General features: G+C 44.1%; 1 protein-coding gene across 1 annotated transcript in view; it reads right to left on the bottom strand.

Annotated features, from left to right (window-relative positions):
- Window positions 1-9,857: 9,857 nt before the first annotated feature.
- The window catches only part of GARS1 (glycyl-tRNA synthetase 1), a 40,969-nt gene continuing 31,834 nt past the window's right edge, over window positions 9,858-18,992 (bottom strand). Inside the window, exons 13-17 of the mRNA XM_032642180.1 lie at window positions 17,233-17,318; window positions 15,522-15,631; window positions 12,930-13,023; window positions 11,723-11,913; window positions 9,858-10,159 (exon numbers count right to left, since the gene is read on the bottom strand). Of these exons, the coding sequence (XP_032498071.1) occupies window positions 10,034-10,159; window positions 11,723-11,913; window positions 12,930-13,023; window positions 15,522-15,631; window positions 17,233-17,318 (607 nt within the window). The 3' untranslated portion in view covers window positions 9,858-10,033. The remainder of the gene's footprint in view (window positions 10,160-11,722; window positions 11,914-12,929; window positions 13,024-15,521; window positions 15,632-17,232; window positions 17,319-18,992) is intronic.

An 18,992-nucleotide genomic window follows, 5' to 3' on the forward strand; every position in this document is an offset into this window, starting at 1 on the left:
TCTGGATATCTGCTTGTTGGACAAATGCCTGAGCATGGAGGGGCAGAGAGGAGCTGATTCTAGATCTGGAACTACGAAATTCATCCCTCAGCCTCTGTTGTGAATACAACAAAGTAATTAATTGTGATTCTTAATTAGCTCTTCCGGGCACTGAATAAGGCTCCCTCTGGTTCCCTGAGGCCCAACTGGCGATAAACAATCCGGCATCATGGATCCCCATGGAGGCCCCTCTGCCCAAGAAGGTGGAGAAATTCAAAGACCTGCCGTTTCTTCCTGCCTCCTCCAGTTCTGGCCTCCAGTTCTCTGGGGAAGGCTGGTGGTAGACCTGCGAGCGACCCTGCAGCTGCCTCCTTTCCTTCTTATTCTTCCAGCTCAGCCCCAAATACATCGTCCTTTCAGGGCTTTCCAAAGGGTGCACTATGGGGTCTGTGTCACTAGTTCCTAAGCAAATGAACTCCCCCAGCCCTGTGTCTCTAAACCCATCTCATTCCTCTGCCTGACACAGATTCTGGGCTCTCCCCAGCACCATCAACAGGCACACCTGAATGGTAAAGTCTGCATCTGAAGGAATGAGGAGAAAGAAGTTCTTCCTTGGAAATGTGATGGATTCTCTTCCCTAGAAAAGTATAAATGTATAATGTGCAAAAATGCAGCGTATTCAATAGCACACGAAATGTCTACAGAAACCGTCAAAGGAACCACGGATCCAAGTTTAAAATTCCCTGACCTCCGGATAAAATTTAAATGCTCTGATTTAGCTAATAAGAATTCCCTGTGTTGGTGGTGTGTGTTAGAAGCACCAGGGCATTTAAAGCCGCACAGGTTTCTGAGCCCACTCCAGACCTCCCGAAACACGATCCCGGGAGGTGGAAACTCGCACTTTTAACAAGCATCCTCACACAGGAGGGCCCTGGGAGCCACCAGCACACAAGGTGTGTCTTGTGCTGTGTCTCCCACTGTGCCCACCTGCCCTGGCAGTGGGCAACTCTTTCCCGGATCCTCCTCAGTGGCCACACTCACCTACAGTATGTAAGGTTGGATCTCCTCCAGCAGGTCATGAATGGCATGAGGGCAGGGGCTTGTCTGCCCCAGCCCTGAATTGCCAGTACCCAGGAAATGTCAGGGTTTCAAGAGAGATTTCATTTGAACTAAGGGTTCCAAAAGCATGAATCTGAAAACCACTGAGTTTGCACAATTTTAGTGCCTTTGTTACCGACCTGGGTCCTTGGATTCTTTAATCAGTAGAAATTGATAGGAGGTCAGACGAGAAATTCAGGCAAGGCTTCACTGGGATTCATGCTGCAGCGCGAGGGAGCGAAACCAAGTAACAGGTGCCCTCGATCGCTCCCCAAGCCGGGGAGGGTGACAAGCTGGTCCCTTAAATGCGTAGGGGTGAATTGGTGGGCTGGGAAGCAGGGGTGGCTTAGGTGGTCTGACCCCTTGCTTGGTGGCGCTGTGTGCAGGGGGCATGCCCAGTACCCTGCTTTTGCTCCCAGCACCTCAGAAATGACAGTTGGTTTGTGGCGTTTTTGTATCTTATTGTTCATAATTGCCCCAAGTCCCATCCTATCTCACCTTGGCCTCTTTCCTTTTGGTGCCCTGCGGGGTAGGAAGTAGTTTTCTAAGTGAGATTGCTGGAGGGACCTTCTACTGAGGCACAATGGAATGAAAAAAGACAGTACACAAATGTGTAGAAATTGTAGGTCCAGATGGATCAGTGCATTGAATGTGGAGAAAGCAAGGAAGACGTGAACATTGCATGGCTCTGCATGGCAGATTGGACTAAAAGTTTTTCCATGTACTTTCTCATTTAATCCTCTTAAAAATCCTGCAATACAGGAACTTCTCTGGCAGTCCAGTGGTTAGGACTCCACACTTCCAATGCAGGGGGCGCAGGTTCAATCCCTGGTCGGGGAACTAAGATCCCATATGCCACACAGTGTGGCCAAAAAATTAAAAATAAATTTTTTTAAATCCTGCAATATAGAAAACTCAGTTTAAAAAGAAAAAAAAGGTAGCTACCATGAGTTACCAGTTCCTTTTAAGGGGCCTCACCCAGATCCAGGAACTCTTGTCTCTAAAAGGCCTTGGAATCTTAAGAGTTTCTCTGTCTGGAACCTCTTCTTAGGTCTACAAGTTTTATAAAAATTTTTAAATTTACTACTTTCATTTTGGTTATAATCTAAAAAATTTAGTAAAACATATTTTACCTTAAAACACCTTTTTCATAGGATCAATTGAAAGACAGTTTAACAGTACAAAACTTTAGCTCAAGTTTCTCATACTGAGGATTCCCTGATGATGTATTCCACGGGATTTAGAGATCTGTTTCTTCTACAAAGTCCACTACAATACCAAGTTTGAGAACCTGCCTTGGTCAGAACGACTCAGAGGCTGTGGGGTTTTTGCCAAGTGGGGCAGGTGTTTTGAGCCAAGTGTTGATGACTTCCAGGGAAGTCATCTTGAAGTAAGCCAGTTTTTACACCAGAACACTGAACGTGGCAGCTGCCCTGGAGAAGATGCCTTCAGAAGTCATTCAAGTATTGATATTTCTTGAGCACCTACTGAGTGCCAGTTACTCCGCTGGGCATAACGGAGGACATAGCCTTGAATGAAGTGACCCAAATCCTTGTCCTCATGGAACTTACATCCTGATGGGGAGACTGAAAATTAAACAAGACAAACAAGCAAAATGTGTTATGAAGTGTTAAGCTCTAAAGAGGAGAAGAGGACAAGGAATGGGGGTACGAAGGGTGTATGGATCTTAACGTGCCTGATGGGGAGAGGGAGTGGCTCAATGTTGAAACTGTAGATGGAATGGCTGGGGGAGTGTTCACTGGGGTGATGGCTGAACAAAGTCCTGGAGGCAGTGAGGGAGAATGTGTAAGGACTGGGATGGAAAACATTGCAGGCAGATGAACAGAGAGGACCAAGGGCCCGCTTCTGTGTGTGCTGGGCAAACAGGACAGAAATCAGCGTGTGTGTGTTTGGTGGGGAGGGGGATGGGGGCCACGCAGGTGTTATTCTTGTGTGACAAGAAAAGCCACTGAGCTTTTAGGTTGAATGGGATCACTTTGGCTGCTGGGTGGGTGTGACACAGATTGTGAAGGGGTGCAGGTACAGCCAAGAGTTCAGGTAAGAGTCTTTGGCTATAGAGCAGGTGGGAGATGGCAGTGCCTTGGACCAGGGCGGTGGCCCAATCCTGAATAGCTAGTGAAGATGGATCTGATGGCCTGGATGCGGCACGTAAGAGAGAAAACTCAAGACTGACATCTGTTGTCACTAACCCAGAGGAGAGGTTAATGGAGTGGACCAAGTTTGCAAGCTTGCTTCAGAACTCTTCTTAGAAAGATGGGAGCTCTGGCCTCAATTTAAAAAAGAATGTTCGTAAAGATTTTTTAAAGCTTGTCAGTGCTTTTTTTCTTTCCCATAATCTCATCCTGCTTAATCTGTCAATTAACTCGTCCTCAGATGCAGAACAGTGGGTTTGGATGAGCCAAAGAAGGTTTTAATTAGCATGAACTGTTTTAGTTAGCATAACTGCTTCTGCACTAATTGCTGGATTGAGTTTTAAGACCCAACAAATGCAGACATTGGCTGGAAAAATTCTACTTCGGCTCACTTCTGCACCAAGTCCTGAATGGTAAAAGAGGAGGGCAGTGAGCTTTGGTTCCCAAAGAGAAGGGCTCTCTCTTCCCAGGCCCAAGCTCAAGAAACTTCCATTAGGTTCAGGCTCAGGCTGTGGCCTGGGACAGAGGTGTGGAGGGTTAGAGCAGGGCTATCACAGCTAGATTCTCGAAGAGTCAGGACTGGAATCCACTTTGCAGGGTTTCCGACACAGAGCTCACAGCTGCACCCACCCCCGTCCAGCAAGATCACAGCTCCTTAAGTAAAATCACCCGGGGAAACCGAAATCCCACTTCCCCATCCCCACACCTGCTTGCCTAACTGTGTCACTGGATCCAAGTTTCTTTTAAATTCACATTGTCAAAGAGAAGCTCCTTTCGGGAGAGTGATGGGTCCAGCACTTCACATGGCAAGAAAGTGCACAACGGTGCAAGAGTAGGCAAAACACTGAAAGGAACGAGAGGAATGACGCCCCCTCTGAGGGAGCCCCTAAGGCTCATCTTGATACACTGTCCCTGTCCCCAACACGTACAGTCCACAGCATCTGGGCTCCCCCAGAGGAGACAGACAGTGCACATCTGCTCATTCAAACAGACCCTTTCTCTTTGAAATCCAACTAATCCAACTGCCCATGACCCAGGACTGGGTCTCTCCATCCAGTGTCCACAGCTGCAGTTCTGCAATCTCCTCTCTGGCCGACTTGGAGTGGGCTTAGAATTAAAAAATAAATCAAGCCTTTCTCATTTAACACAAGGGTCACCCCCCAACCCCACCCCACAGGGCCCAACGCAGGTTCACCTGCCTAAAGTTGTGCTGATGGAGGGCTTTCTTCTTTCTTTCTAAATGAGGACACAGTTTCTTTAATGGTAAAGAATTGTCAGCTTTAGGTTATACACATTGCCCACGGTTAACACTGCCCGTGTGTCTGAGTTGATTCACTTGTGGAAGTGTCTGCCTCCAGAGTCTACCCTTTACTATGATAATACCTCAGCCGCAGGAAATGACATCGGGCAGGAAAACGAGAATGGTTATGGATTCTGGACCCAAGTATCAACAAGCACAGAGCGGTCAGGCCAAAGACAGGCACTTCCCACTCAGCTGGCTCCGGTGACTCGCAGGAGTGAGGGGAAAGGTATTACTCAGCTGTTCATGGATGGACCTACTAAAAACTTAAATCATTCTGTTCAACCAGCTTTCAGAAAAGGAAACGAACGCTCAAGGAGAGGAGAAAAAGGAATGAGTGACTCAGGTGACAGTTCTCCCCTCTCCAGGTGAGAGCCTCTTATGGTTCCCGTGTAATAACTCTTAGCACTCCTCACAGACCCAGACGGCAGACAGCTGTGCGCATGTTTATGCCCTAGCTGCTTGCACTGATGACTCAGTTTTTTTAAAAAATAAATTTATTCATTTATTTATTTAATTTTGGCTGCGCTGGGTCTTCCTTGCTGCAGGCGGGCTTTCTCTAGTTGCGGCGAGCGGGGGCCACTCCGCGTTGCGGTGCATGGGCTTCTCATTGCGGTGTCTTTTATTGTGGAGCACGGGCTCTAGGCACACGGGCTCTAGGCGTGCGGGCTTCAGTAGTTGTGGCTTACGGGCTCTAGAGCGCAGGCTCAGTAGTTGTGGCGCACGGGATTAGTTACTCCGCATGTGGGATCTTCCCGGTCCAGGGCTCGAACCCGTGTCCCCTGCGTTGGCAGGCGGATTCTTAACCACTGTGCCACCAGGGAAGTCCCTGATGACTCAGTTCTGACACATGCCCTAACCTGGGCAAAAGAATCTTAAATGGCTTCACAAATGATGCCTAAATGGTTTTGGTAAATCTATATATCGAGGCGGACAGGAATGCTGTGAACATCCCAATGCCAAGCAAAAATTGCATGCATTTTATGGGAAATACCCCAAATGGGCAAATGCTGAACAGTGGACAAGAGATAAAAGTAGGAAATAAGCAAGGGCGAGAGAGAGATGAGAAGAGGAAAATTTTAGCTTGATAGGACATTAAGCAAAATCGGTGGCTGAGGACAGAAATGGGTTCGTGGAGACAGAGAATATCAGTGCTAGAGTCTACCAGTGAGCCTGTGGACAGTCTTCTTGCCGCTTCCCTCATCTTCCTCTCTAGTGCGGGCAACAGAGAGAGGAAGATGAGGGAAGGCACAGCTTCTCGTGAAATGAGTCACGGCTGAGAAAACTAGACTTCCTAACGTGGCTGAGAATCTGCCTCTACAAACTCCAAAGTGTGGGACATAAGGAAAGGTCTTGAGTTGCAGGGCGAGGTTGTATACAAGTAAGAATTTCCGGATGGCAACAAACTGTCTAAGCTTTGTAAAAAGTGACTGAGTAAGGCTTAGGTGCAGTTAGGATAGTGACAAGGACGGGAAGTAAGTTGTAGGCTCCTCCAGGAGCCCCATCCCTTACAGACCTACGAACCTGTCCAGTTAGCCACAAAGCCAACTCCACGACTCTATGGTACCGAGTGATAAAACTCAAGGTCAGCTATTTGGATTTGCAAAAGCTCAAGCTTTCCCAGCATTTGAGAAGGTAAGTTTCCACGGCTGTCAGAGAACACACGGATTTCCTCATTCTCTGAGGATGAATACGCCGGAGCACTTCTCTTCTTAAAGGAAAGATTTCTTCGGACCCTTCAAGGCACCCTTCCTCTAGTCATCTTCATCCCCAGCCACAAAGGTAGAAACTAGCAGAGCACAGATGACAGCATAGTGCGATATGATCGTATACTCTGAACTTGGTTCAAAACTGGTTCTGCCCCCTACTAGCTGAGTGAACCTGTAAAGCTTCTGCTTCCTTTTTCTTTTATGTACAAGGACAATAATGATACTTAAATTATTGTAAGGGTAGAAAGAGAGAGCACAAGGGACCTCTCTTATAACAGCCTGGCACGTGGTAGGCACCCAGCAAACGTGCCCTTCTCCCTGGAAACACTGTGCTCCAACCACTGAAGTCCTGGGGAATGGGACAGGCCAGCCTATGGGGCCGAGGAGGGGAACTCACCCCCCAACACTGGGCAAGGGAAGCAGGATGTGAGCTGTAGAGGGTTCGTGAGCGCGCATTCACATTTCATGTTCACAGCGGAGCAATGAAAACAATGCCTGCTAAATCCATCTTTTCTGGGAACTTTGGTGTTGACAACTTTTGACCCCTGTTGTCATTAGAAACTTTGTTCAGAAGACCCTTCCCCACCCCGGAGTGAGGGGGGCGGGGTTCAGACTCTTTATGGCTTGGGGTGAAGCCTCCGTTATAGCAGAGGTTTTCCTAAGGTGCTTTCAAAGGACTGATGCCCGGGCAACAGAACTCAATAAATTGGTTTGAGGGAAGCACAGATGTGAGCAATTTTTAAAGCTCCAGTGTCTCCAGTGTGCAGCCAGGGTTGAGAACTAACTCACTGCTGCAACAGGTTTAAAAAGATGTGTCCTGAAACATGCAAGGAAGGTACACCATCCCAGCTGGGAGAACAGAAGTCACCAGCACCAGAGGAGCTCCTGGCAGGAGGGCAGGGCCACAGGCTACTGCTCTCAGGCATTTCCTGGTAAAGCTCCCAAATTATATCCCAATTTCCGGAAGAGATATTAATCCCTTCCACATGGTCTTAACACAATTATTGGTTAGACACAGCCCAGTAACCAAGAATTATTGAAGAGACAAGAGGCGAATTTTGAGGCACAGCAAAATTATTCATCCATTCATTTGCTGAACCTTCAGCTAGATTTCTTTGTGCTGTAGGCCAAATGCCAAACAAACAAAACCTGCCTACCTACTATGCCTTACACACAGTCAGACTGTCAGCGAAGATGCTGGTGCAAGGCTCTTTCACATGAGTGACGCTATCAAAATCTCGCCATCCTAGGTGCCCCCCCGCAAGAGACACAGATTAATAGTTTTCTCTGGTGACAGGAGGTTAATTTAGGTGCAGCTGTAACCAGAGATAATTTGCATTTATTTCCAGGTGATCTGGTTCTCTTGTGAATAGCCTGCGCTGGCTAAGACAGTCACTACCATTACCCTAAGTTTATACTGGTTAAGGGACCAATAATAAATAAAGGTCTAGAGTGAATGTATTTCAAGTGATGTATTGAACAAAATAATTTTGCAAATTGCTGTCACAAAGACCTTGGGACGTCAGACATCTCTAGTACCATCTCACCCAATTAGTAAGATCATTTCTGTATTTACACGACTTGGCAATGATTTCCTTTTCTGGAACGCTCATCTATATTCAGTATTATACTACTGTGAGCTATTAAGCACTACTAAGGTTCTGGACTCCTGCAGAACTCAGGCACAGAACACCTCTCTAGACTCAGCTCCTGAATTCCAACTGAAGTTTTAAAGGAACTCCTGTGTTCCTATGTACATTCCATGGAAACCAGTTCGGATCTGACCCTTCCCCGTCCCTGTTTTTCAGGACAGTGAAGAACAGACGTGGCTTCCCTGAGAGGCAGTGCTACTTACCCAGCTCTTGAGCTACAGCCCAGTTTGCTACATACAAATACATAAATAATAAGGGCCTTACAGTATATCAAGCCAGAAAGACCCTGGCTTTACATACACATCGGGCTTGAACAGAGGAGAGGTGTGTGTGCACACAACTCGTGTGTGTAAAGAGCCTCTTTGTTTAGAAAACTACTCTTTCGCTGCTTGTGCTCAGAATCAAGCACACGTGACACAGAACCAGAGGGCTCTGCCACCGGCCCATCTTCCCCACTCAGGTAATCAGCCGCTTCAGAGACACTGGGTGTTCTCTCAGGGGAAATCATGCATTGCACGTAGAGGAAAGAACAGAGAAGGCAGGGCTGGTAGAATTAATATCCAGCATCTAATTCATGGCAAATGTATTTTCCAATGAAAAGCGAAGAACGCTTGGGTTCCAATCCCTTTATGAACCAAAGTAGGTAAATCCCACTATGTGTTTAATATATCTTTTCCCATCAAGGAGCTCATAACAATGTCTGAGGTGGTGGTGACTGTCTGACTATGGAGGTGCCCACTGTAAAAGGAAGTTAAATAAATGGGAAGAAGTAAAGACAACTGCCCCCCACCTACTCCAGCCCCAATGTGACAATGCTGGAATATACGCCAAGTGAAGAGCTAGATTATTAGGAATCTGAGGTGAAAAGAATCCCTAGAAAATAAAAACTCAGTTTATTTAAAAGCTAGTTCCTTCCAATTTAATAATGAATACTTTGAAAAGCACTGGGTAGAAGAGAAATAAGTTTAGTGAAAGGCTTTCTTCCCCATATTTGTTCAAAACTTCAAGACTCATCCAAAGTCTATTTATTGACTACCTACTATGTGCAATACTGTGGTAGGCGTCATCAGAGATGAGATAAAGATGAGAGAATCCCTGGGGCACACTCTTCTACTGCTCTTCACACCCAAGACAAAGGAAAACATTCTGGAAATGGCCCCTCCCCTCCCCTCTACTGTCTGAGAGGAAGATGTGAAGCCAGACAGTCTTAGGTCTGTAAATAAAGAGCTGCTCAAATTGGCACATCCTTGAATTTTTTCCTAACAAATAAACATCTGTGTTCTGAGTGTCCTGTACAAAAACATCATAGAAGTAAAGTCCCTCAAAAGCTGAGCCAAAAACTACTAGGCTAGAATCAAGACGCTGTGATGGTTGAGAAGGGCCAAGTCAGACAAGGCAGATGGGGTTCCTCTGGCATCAGGAGTTCAGTGATTTCCAGGGCTACCTGGGAAGCCAAGTACAAGCACGTCTTAAAACTCAAATAGAGGCTTTCTGTCAAGGCACCCCCTCCTGGGGGACTCTGTCAGCAGGACAGTGGGGTCGGCAGCCCTGACCCCACCCCAGCAAGCCTCCTCCGCGCCTCAGCTCCTCCCAGAAGCCGCCCACCTACTCAGAGACTGCCGCCTCTTCGGCACAGTGCACCATCACATTCTCGGAGAAAGAGAAAGGATAGAAAAGGCAAATCCAGACAGAAGACGGATGGGTGGTTGCTTGCAGCTGGGCCTGGGATGCGCATGAGAGCTCCTTTTGGAGCGACGGAGGTGTCCTAAAATTGGAAGGCAGTTACACAGCTCTGTAAATACACTAAGCGCCATCAAACTGTAAGCTTCAAACAGGTGAACTTTACGGCTCTCTGAATAAAGTTAATTTTAAAATGTATTAACTGTGTTTAACATTAAGCCATGAGTGTCCACCCAAAGGTAGGAGAAATAGCTTTGCTGGGAACGCGGAAAGATGAGCAAGCGGATTACACGTTTGTTCAGAATTCCTTCAGCTTTAATTGTGGGAGTAGGATCAGGCAGCCGCTGAGGATAAAATGCAGTCCCCGGGAGGAGATGCAATGCTGTTTTTTTTTTGTAAAGTGGACATGATGAGAGTTATTCTTTTATTAGCGCAAATGGTCAAAAGTTGCCAAAACTGTCCTCATTCTTCGATTGTCTCTTTTTTCCCAGTTTCCTGACCTTCAAAGAGAGGATATCTGGCCTCCACATCAGCCCACGTGATGCTGCCATTGGCCAGATCGCGAACTACGCTGGGCAGATCAGAGACCTGGGGTAAAAGGAAAGAGAAGTCCCAGAATCAACCACCTCGATTAGACTGTCCAAAAGAGGATTTACCCTGAACTCAGGAAACTATATAGAGAGCCAAGTCAGTGTCTACACAATGACAGGATCCCTCTACACACTGGTCCCCACACCATGTTTCTTGTGACTCCCACTGAATCCTCTTTACCTAGTTATACTCACCTCCTTCCCAGGCCTGGGTTCAGGCTCTTCTTCCTGCCCAGAACGGCTGCCTGCTCCCTGGATAACTCAATTCTCCCGCACGGCCTTTCCTAATTATTCCAAATCTCTGTGCCACTTGAAGTTACTTCATGTGTGTAAAATTTAACTCTTAAAACTGGGGTCAATCAAGTAACATGAACGAAGGGAGCTGGGAAACTGGAGAGCCCCCATGAAGGGGGCCAGCTGTTCCTCAGCCAGAACCGAACACTGGCTGCCACACAGCAGGGGTTCTCAGACTTGAGTAACCATCAGAATCACCTGGAGGGCTTGTTAAACCAGTTCTGCCCGACCCCTCCCTCTCTCCCCCAACCCAGTTTCTGATTTAGTAGGTCTGGGGCGGAGACTCCTCTTCCCTAACAAGTTCCCGGGTGATGCAGATGCTGCTGGTCCAGGGACCACACTTTGAGAACCCCTGCCCGATGGGAACATCGGTTCAGAGTGGCTAGATCTGGTTCTGTAAAAAGATGAGCCAGAAATCTGTGACCTCTGTAGTAGACTAAAAATTCCCTCGGAAAAAAGCAGTCTTTCACTTGTGTTTTCCCTATTACTAACCCTCTGTAACAAGCAGAGCACACGATAGGCACTCTAAATAAAACCCTGCTCAAGACAGTCAGGCGGCTGTCAAAGTGGCCACTCTTTCCTTTCCCTCCTGTACTTTGCCCATCTCCACCGTTCCCTTCCCATCAAGTAAAATTACTGAAACATTATTCACTGTTTTGAATTGATTAACATGAAAAAGTTTATACGTACTCATGTGTACATTTATATAGAAATATAAAGATAAAACTGTCTAAGCTCCCCAAAGCCTACCAATAAAACTATGGCAACAACCACCGGGGATCATATTTTCCTTGTCCAAATAAATAACTATAAAAGGGAACTGTAAGAGAATGAGCCCAGAGTGATCTAAATGGCTATAAAATGTTAGAGAGGGCTTCCCTGGTGGCGCAGTGGTTGAGAGTCCGCCTGCCGATGCAGGGGACGCGGGTTCGTGCCCCGGTCCGGGGGGATCCCGCACGCCGCGGAGCGGCTGGGCCCGTGAGCCATGGCCGCTGAGCCTGCGCGTCCGGAGCCTGTGCTCCGCAGCGGGAGAGGCCACAACGGTGAGAGGCCCGCGTATCGCAAAAAAAAAAAAAAAAATTAGAGAAGTGTTAATGAATATTTTCATAATTAAGCCGAGGAGATTTGGAATCTGTGCTGATAGTAACTTATAATTAAAATTAAAAAGAAAAAAAAAGGGGAGCATAAACACAACAAAATCCATCTCAAATCAGAAGGAACCAGTACACATTTCTAAGATTAAAAATGCCAAAGAGAAGGCAGCCACCTCTGCTCTTATCTGCCGCATGGAGTCTCGGTCCCGCAGGGTTGCCGTGTGAGGGGCCTTGTTCACTGTATCAAAGTCAATGGTGATGCCGAAAGCCACGCCGATCTCATCAGTCCTGGCGTAGCGTCTTCCGATGGACCCCGAGGAATCGTCTACTTTGTGAGAGATGCCGTGCCGGGTCAAGGCTTCCGCTATCCAAAATAAATTAAGTAAATTAAAAATTTAAAAACGAGAAAGTCCTAATGTCATCTCAATGTCGTACAAGCTCAGGACGCTTATAAAAGGGACTAACACTAAAGAGCAGTAAGTTGCAGTTGCAAGAGAAAGAAAAATTCCAGAAGTATAATCCCTTGCTGGCGCCCAACCCCTCACTCATACCTACGTCTCATTCAGCTGCAGGGGAGCGAGCATCAGACAAGGAGCCAAGGCAGGAGGCTTGCACGGCCCTGAGCAGCTCAGTGAATGCTTCCTGTTTCCCAGCTCTGAAATATGTGGGCCACACCAGGTGGCCACTAGGATCCCTTTCAGTGCTGTGGGTCCAGTGGCTGTAGATCCACTGGGGATGTTACCCTCCACTAGGGTTCCCCTGATGAAGCAAGCAGCAGGGTCAACAGGAGAAGCAAGGATGTTTGAAATCTGACTCTTGGGTCCTACGCTGACTCATTCAAATGCAGGAGAAAACATCCCGAGCAAGCATACTCTCTCTCTTAGAAATAAGAGCAGATGCTAAAATCCCTTAGATTTATTCTTCATTCAATATGTATTTTTATTTGAAGAAAAGAGACATTTCTGGGGCTTCCCAGGTGGTGCAGTGGTTCAGAATCCGCCTGCCAATGCAGGGGACACGGGTTCGAGCCCCAGTCCAGGAAGATCCCACCTGCTGCGGAGCAACTAAGCCCATGTGCCACAACTACTTAGCCTGTGCTCTACAGCCCGCGAGCCACAACTACTGAGCCCGTGTGCCTAGAGCCTGTGCTCCACAACAAGAGAAGCCACCGCAGTGAGAAGCCTGCGCACCACAATGAAGAGTAGCCCCCGCTCGCCACAACTAGAGAAAGCCCGCACGGCAATGAAGACCCAACACAGCCATAAATAAATAAATAAATAAATAAATAAATAAATAAATATAAAACAAAGAGAGACATTTCCTAAAATTCAGTCTACTTGACAGTATTCCCATGGAGATTACCCAACTGGATTTGCTTACATAATTCCTTGACAAACGGCATGAACTCCTGGTTTTGGCTCAGTGGAAGGACGGAACATTTGAATGGAGCTACTACAGCAGGGAAACTGAAGAACTAGATGGTTTGAAAAGAAAGAAATCCAAATATGTTAGTGTATAAAGATCTAAACATTAATGTCCAATCTTCACTGTTAAAATACTAGAAAACATGATATGAAAAAGCAGTGTGACAAAACAGAGAGAGCAGGATATCCAGAACTAGAATCAGAAAGATCTTGTTCTCAGTTCTGAATCTGGACCAACTCAGTGAACTCTCCCTCTCTGGAGCTTAGTTTCTCCATCTAAAAAGTAGATCTCTACCATCTGCTCTGCTTACTTGGCAGGTCTATTGTAAGAAAGTTAAATGATGTGAAGGCATTCTGAAAGCTACCATCTAAGATGGTAATTATTTGGTACCACTTAAAAGCCTTACTTCTTTCCGTGGAGATCCCTAAAGAACCTCCTCCCAAATCATCAGAGAAGTAGTGTCAAAAGACAAAATTCCATTCTGTCCTTTAAGAGATTCAGCATAAGTGAAGGCTCTCTGAGCCTTAGTGACTAAGTAAAACAGAAAAGCTTAATTAGCTCACAAATGTGTGTCCCAGAGAAATAGTAGGAAACAAACAAGAAAGATGCTCTGTATACCCATAGAAAAGTACAGCCCTCCTCAACTGCTCCTGAAACAGGTTTCAGATTTATTCAGAAATAAAACAAAGATACTCTGTTGAAGGCAAACTAGTCCACCATTTGGGGTTGGAAATGAGAGCTGAAGACCGTTCTTAAATAATATCTGTAAAAAAGGTTCACTTGAAGGTAAGAATATGAGACTCAGAATGAATAGGTCCCATTAAAATAATGAATGACACAGGGTCCAGTTTAGCCCCCACAAAGCCTGATTAATCTTAAGTGCCAAGCAATGGTGAATATTCCACTGTAAGTAAACCTTAGACTCTACCAACATAGTACCTGAATCATGGAACACTCAGAATTCCACTCCTCTCCTCCATCTTGTGATTTCATTTAATGTGAGAGAGAAGCGGGGACCTGCCTTTATAGAAAATTAATTTTTTTTTATCTCACTAGCAATGCTTTTATACCAAATTTACAGGAAGATGGATCGAGGGACTATGTGCTAACAATTTAGAAACATATTTGGCTTCTCACAGCCTAATCAAATTTCTCTCCATGATGAGAATCTCTATGCAATTCATAAAACACTATAACTAATCTATTCTTGCCTAGCCTTTATGAAATTTTTATTAAAACTCCAGTTATATCAATAGCATTAGATTCAAAGGAACAGCTAAAAGATTTTTAAAAAAACTTTTCATTAGAAAAATAGCAGGAAAAGCTTGAAGCAAACTCGACCTCTAAAAAGAGCACATTCCGGTAAGTATGACATCATTCCTCAGGAAGAACCATGCCTTATGTTTGCACGTCTGGTGTCCAGCTCAGGTTCTTACTATCTGTTAACGAATGAAAAGCTGCTCCTTAAATGTCAGGAAATGAAGATATAACTTTACGGCAGAGAATAAAAGAGTAGCTTTATTAGCTACACATTACCCATGGTACGTCAGACTTTTCAAAATACTGGTGCCAAGAACTCATCAGTCCGTTTTCAAGATGAAACACCCTAGAAAGAACTACAGAGCTCATGTCCAACATTGGGTACACACTCAGCTTTAGCTGGTCATGCAGGTAACAATGCTTCTTTCAGTTAATTTGACCTATACAACCTCTCCTCCCTAGCATTCTTCTTCTGAGTGCCTTTCCTGGAAACCTGAAGCTATAAATTAAAGGAGTATAATTTCCACAGGCAGAGGTGAGATGAGAAAGGTGAAATTAGCCAGAATGAAGAGATACGTGGTAGGCATGCAGCAGTGATTCAAAAGCATCCGAGCCAAAAGAAAACTTGAGGGAGTGGATGAAAACTTCTAAAAAACATTTATCTTTAGCTAGGCTTGAATGTTAGGAAAGGCTACACCTCACATACTACTGCCCAATTTATTATCTGTCAATCTCCCACACTGGAATCACCTGGGGTTCTTATTTAAAAAAGAACCAAAAAACCAGATCCCTGAGTCTCAGACCTAGTGAGAATCAGTATCTCTGGAATAGAACCTAGGAATTTACATCTTTTACCCCCAACATACCCCAGACTATTTTATGCAGTTTGAGAAGGTTCCTTTCGATGCTTTACCAATGTATAAATACAGTTTTTTGGTTTGACCAAATTCTATGAATTATCTCCTCCTTCCCAATTTTCTGAAAACACGAGTATATCCAGAAAGTACCATTCCTTCCATTGATGCAATACAGACAGTTCTCCCGAAGTAATATGTCCTGTCTCAGAACTCAAATGCAACTAAAACAATGGCATCTAGAATAACCTACACATCCAAGCTCAAATGAGATAAAAAAGTGCTTTGCTTTGTAAACAGTTAAGCAAAGGTGTTAACATTACAGTAAATAACAACTGATTGAAATGTTTCAGAGTTGTCTTAACATCACTCAGTAAATGTTGTTCTCTGACACTGTAAGAGAACAAACAGTACACTGTACATGACAACTCACCGTTCTCTGTTCATCTCCCTCGCGTATTTGGAATGTATGTTCAAATACTGTATACATGATCCTACCCAGGCCAAATGAGGGTTCAATTACACTCGGAACAACTTCTTCCACTGCAAGAGAGAGAGAAATTCAATAACACTCTCTCAAACCTCACATAATGCATTTCAGGTCCTCTCTAAACAATTCTTACTGGCCCTAAAAATATCTCTATTCTAGATAGATTGTGATCGATCTTGTACATCAGGACAAAGAAATCAGAACGATCCTAAAAACTATTTCCTGGTAGAAAACACAGTGCCTTTAAAGAGAAAACTGGAGTGAAAATTTTTTTACCAAATTTAATTTTGTTTATACAGCATAAAAATGAAACAAGATACCAGGGTATTCCTTCCCCAGTTGGTAAGCTATGAACCATAGCAGCCACACTCTATCATCTGCCTCGGCTATGCAGAAAGCATTAAAACTCTAGAGCATCTGTAAGACTTTGTTAGAATTAAAAAATCTACCACCACAGCTGGCAAAATGAACAAAAACAACTCCTACGTACAACAAGTGTCATGTGATTTGTGTTTTACTCTTTATCTTGCTATCTGGATGAGAACTCCTTAAGAGAGCCAAGTTACTGCCATCGTATTTCCAAGGTTCTGGGGTCAGGAGCCCCTCAGAGAAGAGTTGGCTCAGGGACCAGCACTCAATCCAATACATTTACCTGGGACACCATGGCTCTTCCCATGGGTGAGGCTATGCCTGTGGTACACACAGGAACTGTCTTCATTACTACTTATTATTCAGAAAGGAAGCATGGCTAAGCACTATCCAGGTCTAAGGTAACTGACCCTAACCTTGGAGAATTTATGTTTCAAGAGAAATGAGATAATTGGAACCAAAAACTTACACATGAGAATAACATTTCAGAAATATGATCAAGGCATTTCCTGCCCATCCTTTCCTGGCATCCAAGCAATGGTGAAGTACAGCTCTGAGCCAGCTGCCAGGATAGTGGCTAAAAAGCCCCAGAGCATGAAGAAGGATCCCCTGCTTCCTCCTATCACTTTTCAGACTCCTTTTACAGCTCATTGCAGCCTGGTGACAACGATGCAGGCCAAACACAAATGGAAAAGGAGGCCTGCTTGCTCCATGGGCAGTAGCATCTCAAATACCCACTACTCTTAGTTTCCAGAAGCTTCAATTCAGCCAGTTAACCACAAGCATCCTTCGTATATTCTCCAAAATAGTCATTTCCCAATTCACGGAATTTGTTCTACCAAAAATAATCATCTCCTTGGCTTTTAAAAAAGCATGAAAGATCACTAATCTAAACTACTTTTAACAAGTTAATTTGCTAAAATAGACAGAAGGGATGAGTTCTCTCTTTTACTTAAGAAACAAAAGGACTTTTCCTTAAAGTGAGAAAAGAAAAAAAAATGTTTTTAATCAAAGAGATATTCTTCATATGTACCTCAGGTCACACAGGAAACATAAAGGTGGCATTATAAATTATTCTTCAGTATGAGTACAATTATGTTTTTTAAAAAAAAAAAACCTGAGATAATACCTTGAACATATTCATCAAATTTAGGGTTATAGCATTAAGGATTTATTTTTCTTCTTCAAATTTTCCATAAAATGGTTATGCTGTGAAACTTAAAAAAACAAAAAACCAAAATGCCTTTAAGGAGTAATGATTTTTGTTTGTTTGTTACAAATTTACCATGTAGTGTTTTCTGGAACCTCTTCACAATGACCATGTCTTTTGTCAACTGAAATGTTTTCCCTTCAGTTTCAATAGTAAATTCCCTGCAAAGAAACAAGGCACATTACATATTGGTGAAAACACACATCCCATGCCTTAATTTAAAGAAGTTATACAGAGTGCTAAACTGTTTTTCATTTTAAGTGTAATACAACTTGGTCAACAATTCAGATATAACAGCTGAAGTCAAATTTAAATTAGTTCATAAGGAATACCAAATTAATTATTCTAACAACGGCACCAAACAGTGTTTTGGGAGGCACCCAAAAATGTGGTTAGTCTTATAAAATTCCACAAGTGACTTATGACCAATTCTTTTGCTTTTGAGATCAAGGTAAAACTAAAGAAAAAATTTTAAAAATTCAGTTTTAGAATAATTACAATAAATTTGTCAAAAACAGGCCTGCTGGCAAAAAGACCACTGTTCTCACTACTGTCCCAACAAATGTAAAAATGACCAACTTGTCATCTTACAGAAAGAAATTTTAAAACTCCCACACTATTTCCAAAATAAACTTTGACACTTACGTTGATGAAGATCAGCTTAAAAGAAGTTTAATGATCCTGCTTGACATGTCAATATAAAATACTATCCCCACAAAAATTACTGCCTGCATGCCATATGTTCACATCCTGAGATACGCCCATTCCATTTCAGGTTATAAGAATTCACCTTGGGACTTCCCTGGTGGTGCAGTGGTTAATGGTTAAGAATCCGCCTGCCAATGCAGGGGACATGGGTTCAAGCTCTGGTCCGGGAAGATCCCACATGCCGTGGAGCAACTAAGTCCATGCGCCACAACTACTGAGCCTGCACTCTAGAGCCCGTGAGCCACAACTACTGAGCCCACGTGCTGCAACTACTGAAGCCCGCGCGCCTAAAGCCCGTGCAATGCAACAAAAGAAGCCACTGCAATAAGAAGCCCGCGCGCCACAACTAGAGAAAGCCCGCACACAGCAACGAAGACCAAACGCAGCCAAAAATAAATAAAAATTTTTTTTAAAAAAAGAATTCACCTTTATAAAGCAGTTCGTGTAATACCTGTATTTCAGCTTATGAAGTATTTCCTCACATTATGAAGATCAATTTGGATGTGTCTTATCTCACAAGCAGCTCAGGGCAGGGAAAAGAGTGCCCTCATGTGGCTGTCCTTGAAGCTGTATGGCTGATACATGGTACACTGCATTTTGCTAGTTTCTTGCGGTGATAATCTCATGCATCATATGAATGGTTTTCATTGATTGCCTCCACTTTTACTATTCTGTCTGAAGTCTGTGCACACATGCATTAAAGACTCCATATAAACAGTATCACATATATTGTCTCTGTGAGCACAATCTAAGTGTAGAGTAGGTAATAATTATAAAAAAGCTGAAATTAGCAAGGAGATAGCCATTATTTGAGAATAATTTTTTAAAACCTGTCTTGTTTGTAGATAATGATATCTGCTAGTAACCTATGGTTACTTTATTGGCATTTGATGTTATTTTAGCATAAACAGACATTAATTCTGGGAGACCAGAAATGTTTTAAAATTTCTTGTAAATTTTATCTTCAACTTACAAGAGTTCGTCTTATGATAGTTCTTTTGACAAATACACATACACATGCAACCACCATCGCCCCAAAGGTTTCTCTAAGTCCCTTCTCCTTCAATCCCCTTCACTGTTTCTATCGCTATAAACGAGGTTTGTCTTTCCTAGAATTTGGCGTATAA

The sequence above is a fragment of the Phocoena sinus genome, chromosome 9 (genome assembly GCF_008692025.1).
Source record: "Phocoena sinus isolate mPhoSin1 chromosome 9, mPhoSin1.pri, whole genome shotgun sequence".
In the NCBI taxonomy this organism is placed as follows: domain Eukaryota; kingdom Metazoa; phylum Chordata; class Mammalia; order Artiodactyla; family Phocoenidae; genus Phocoena; species Phocoena sinus.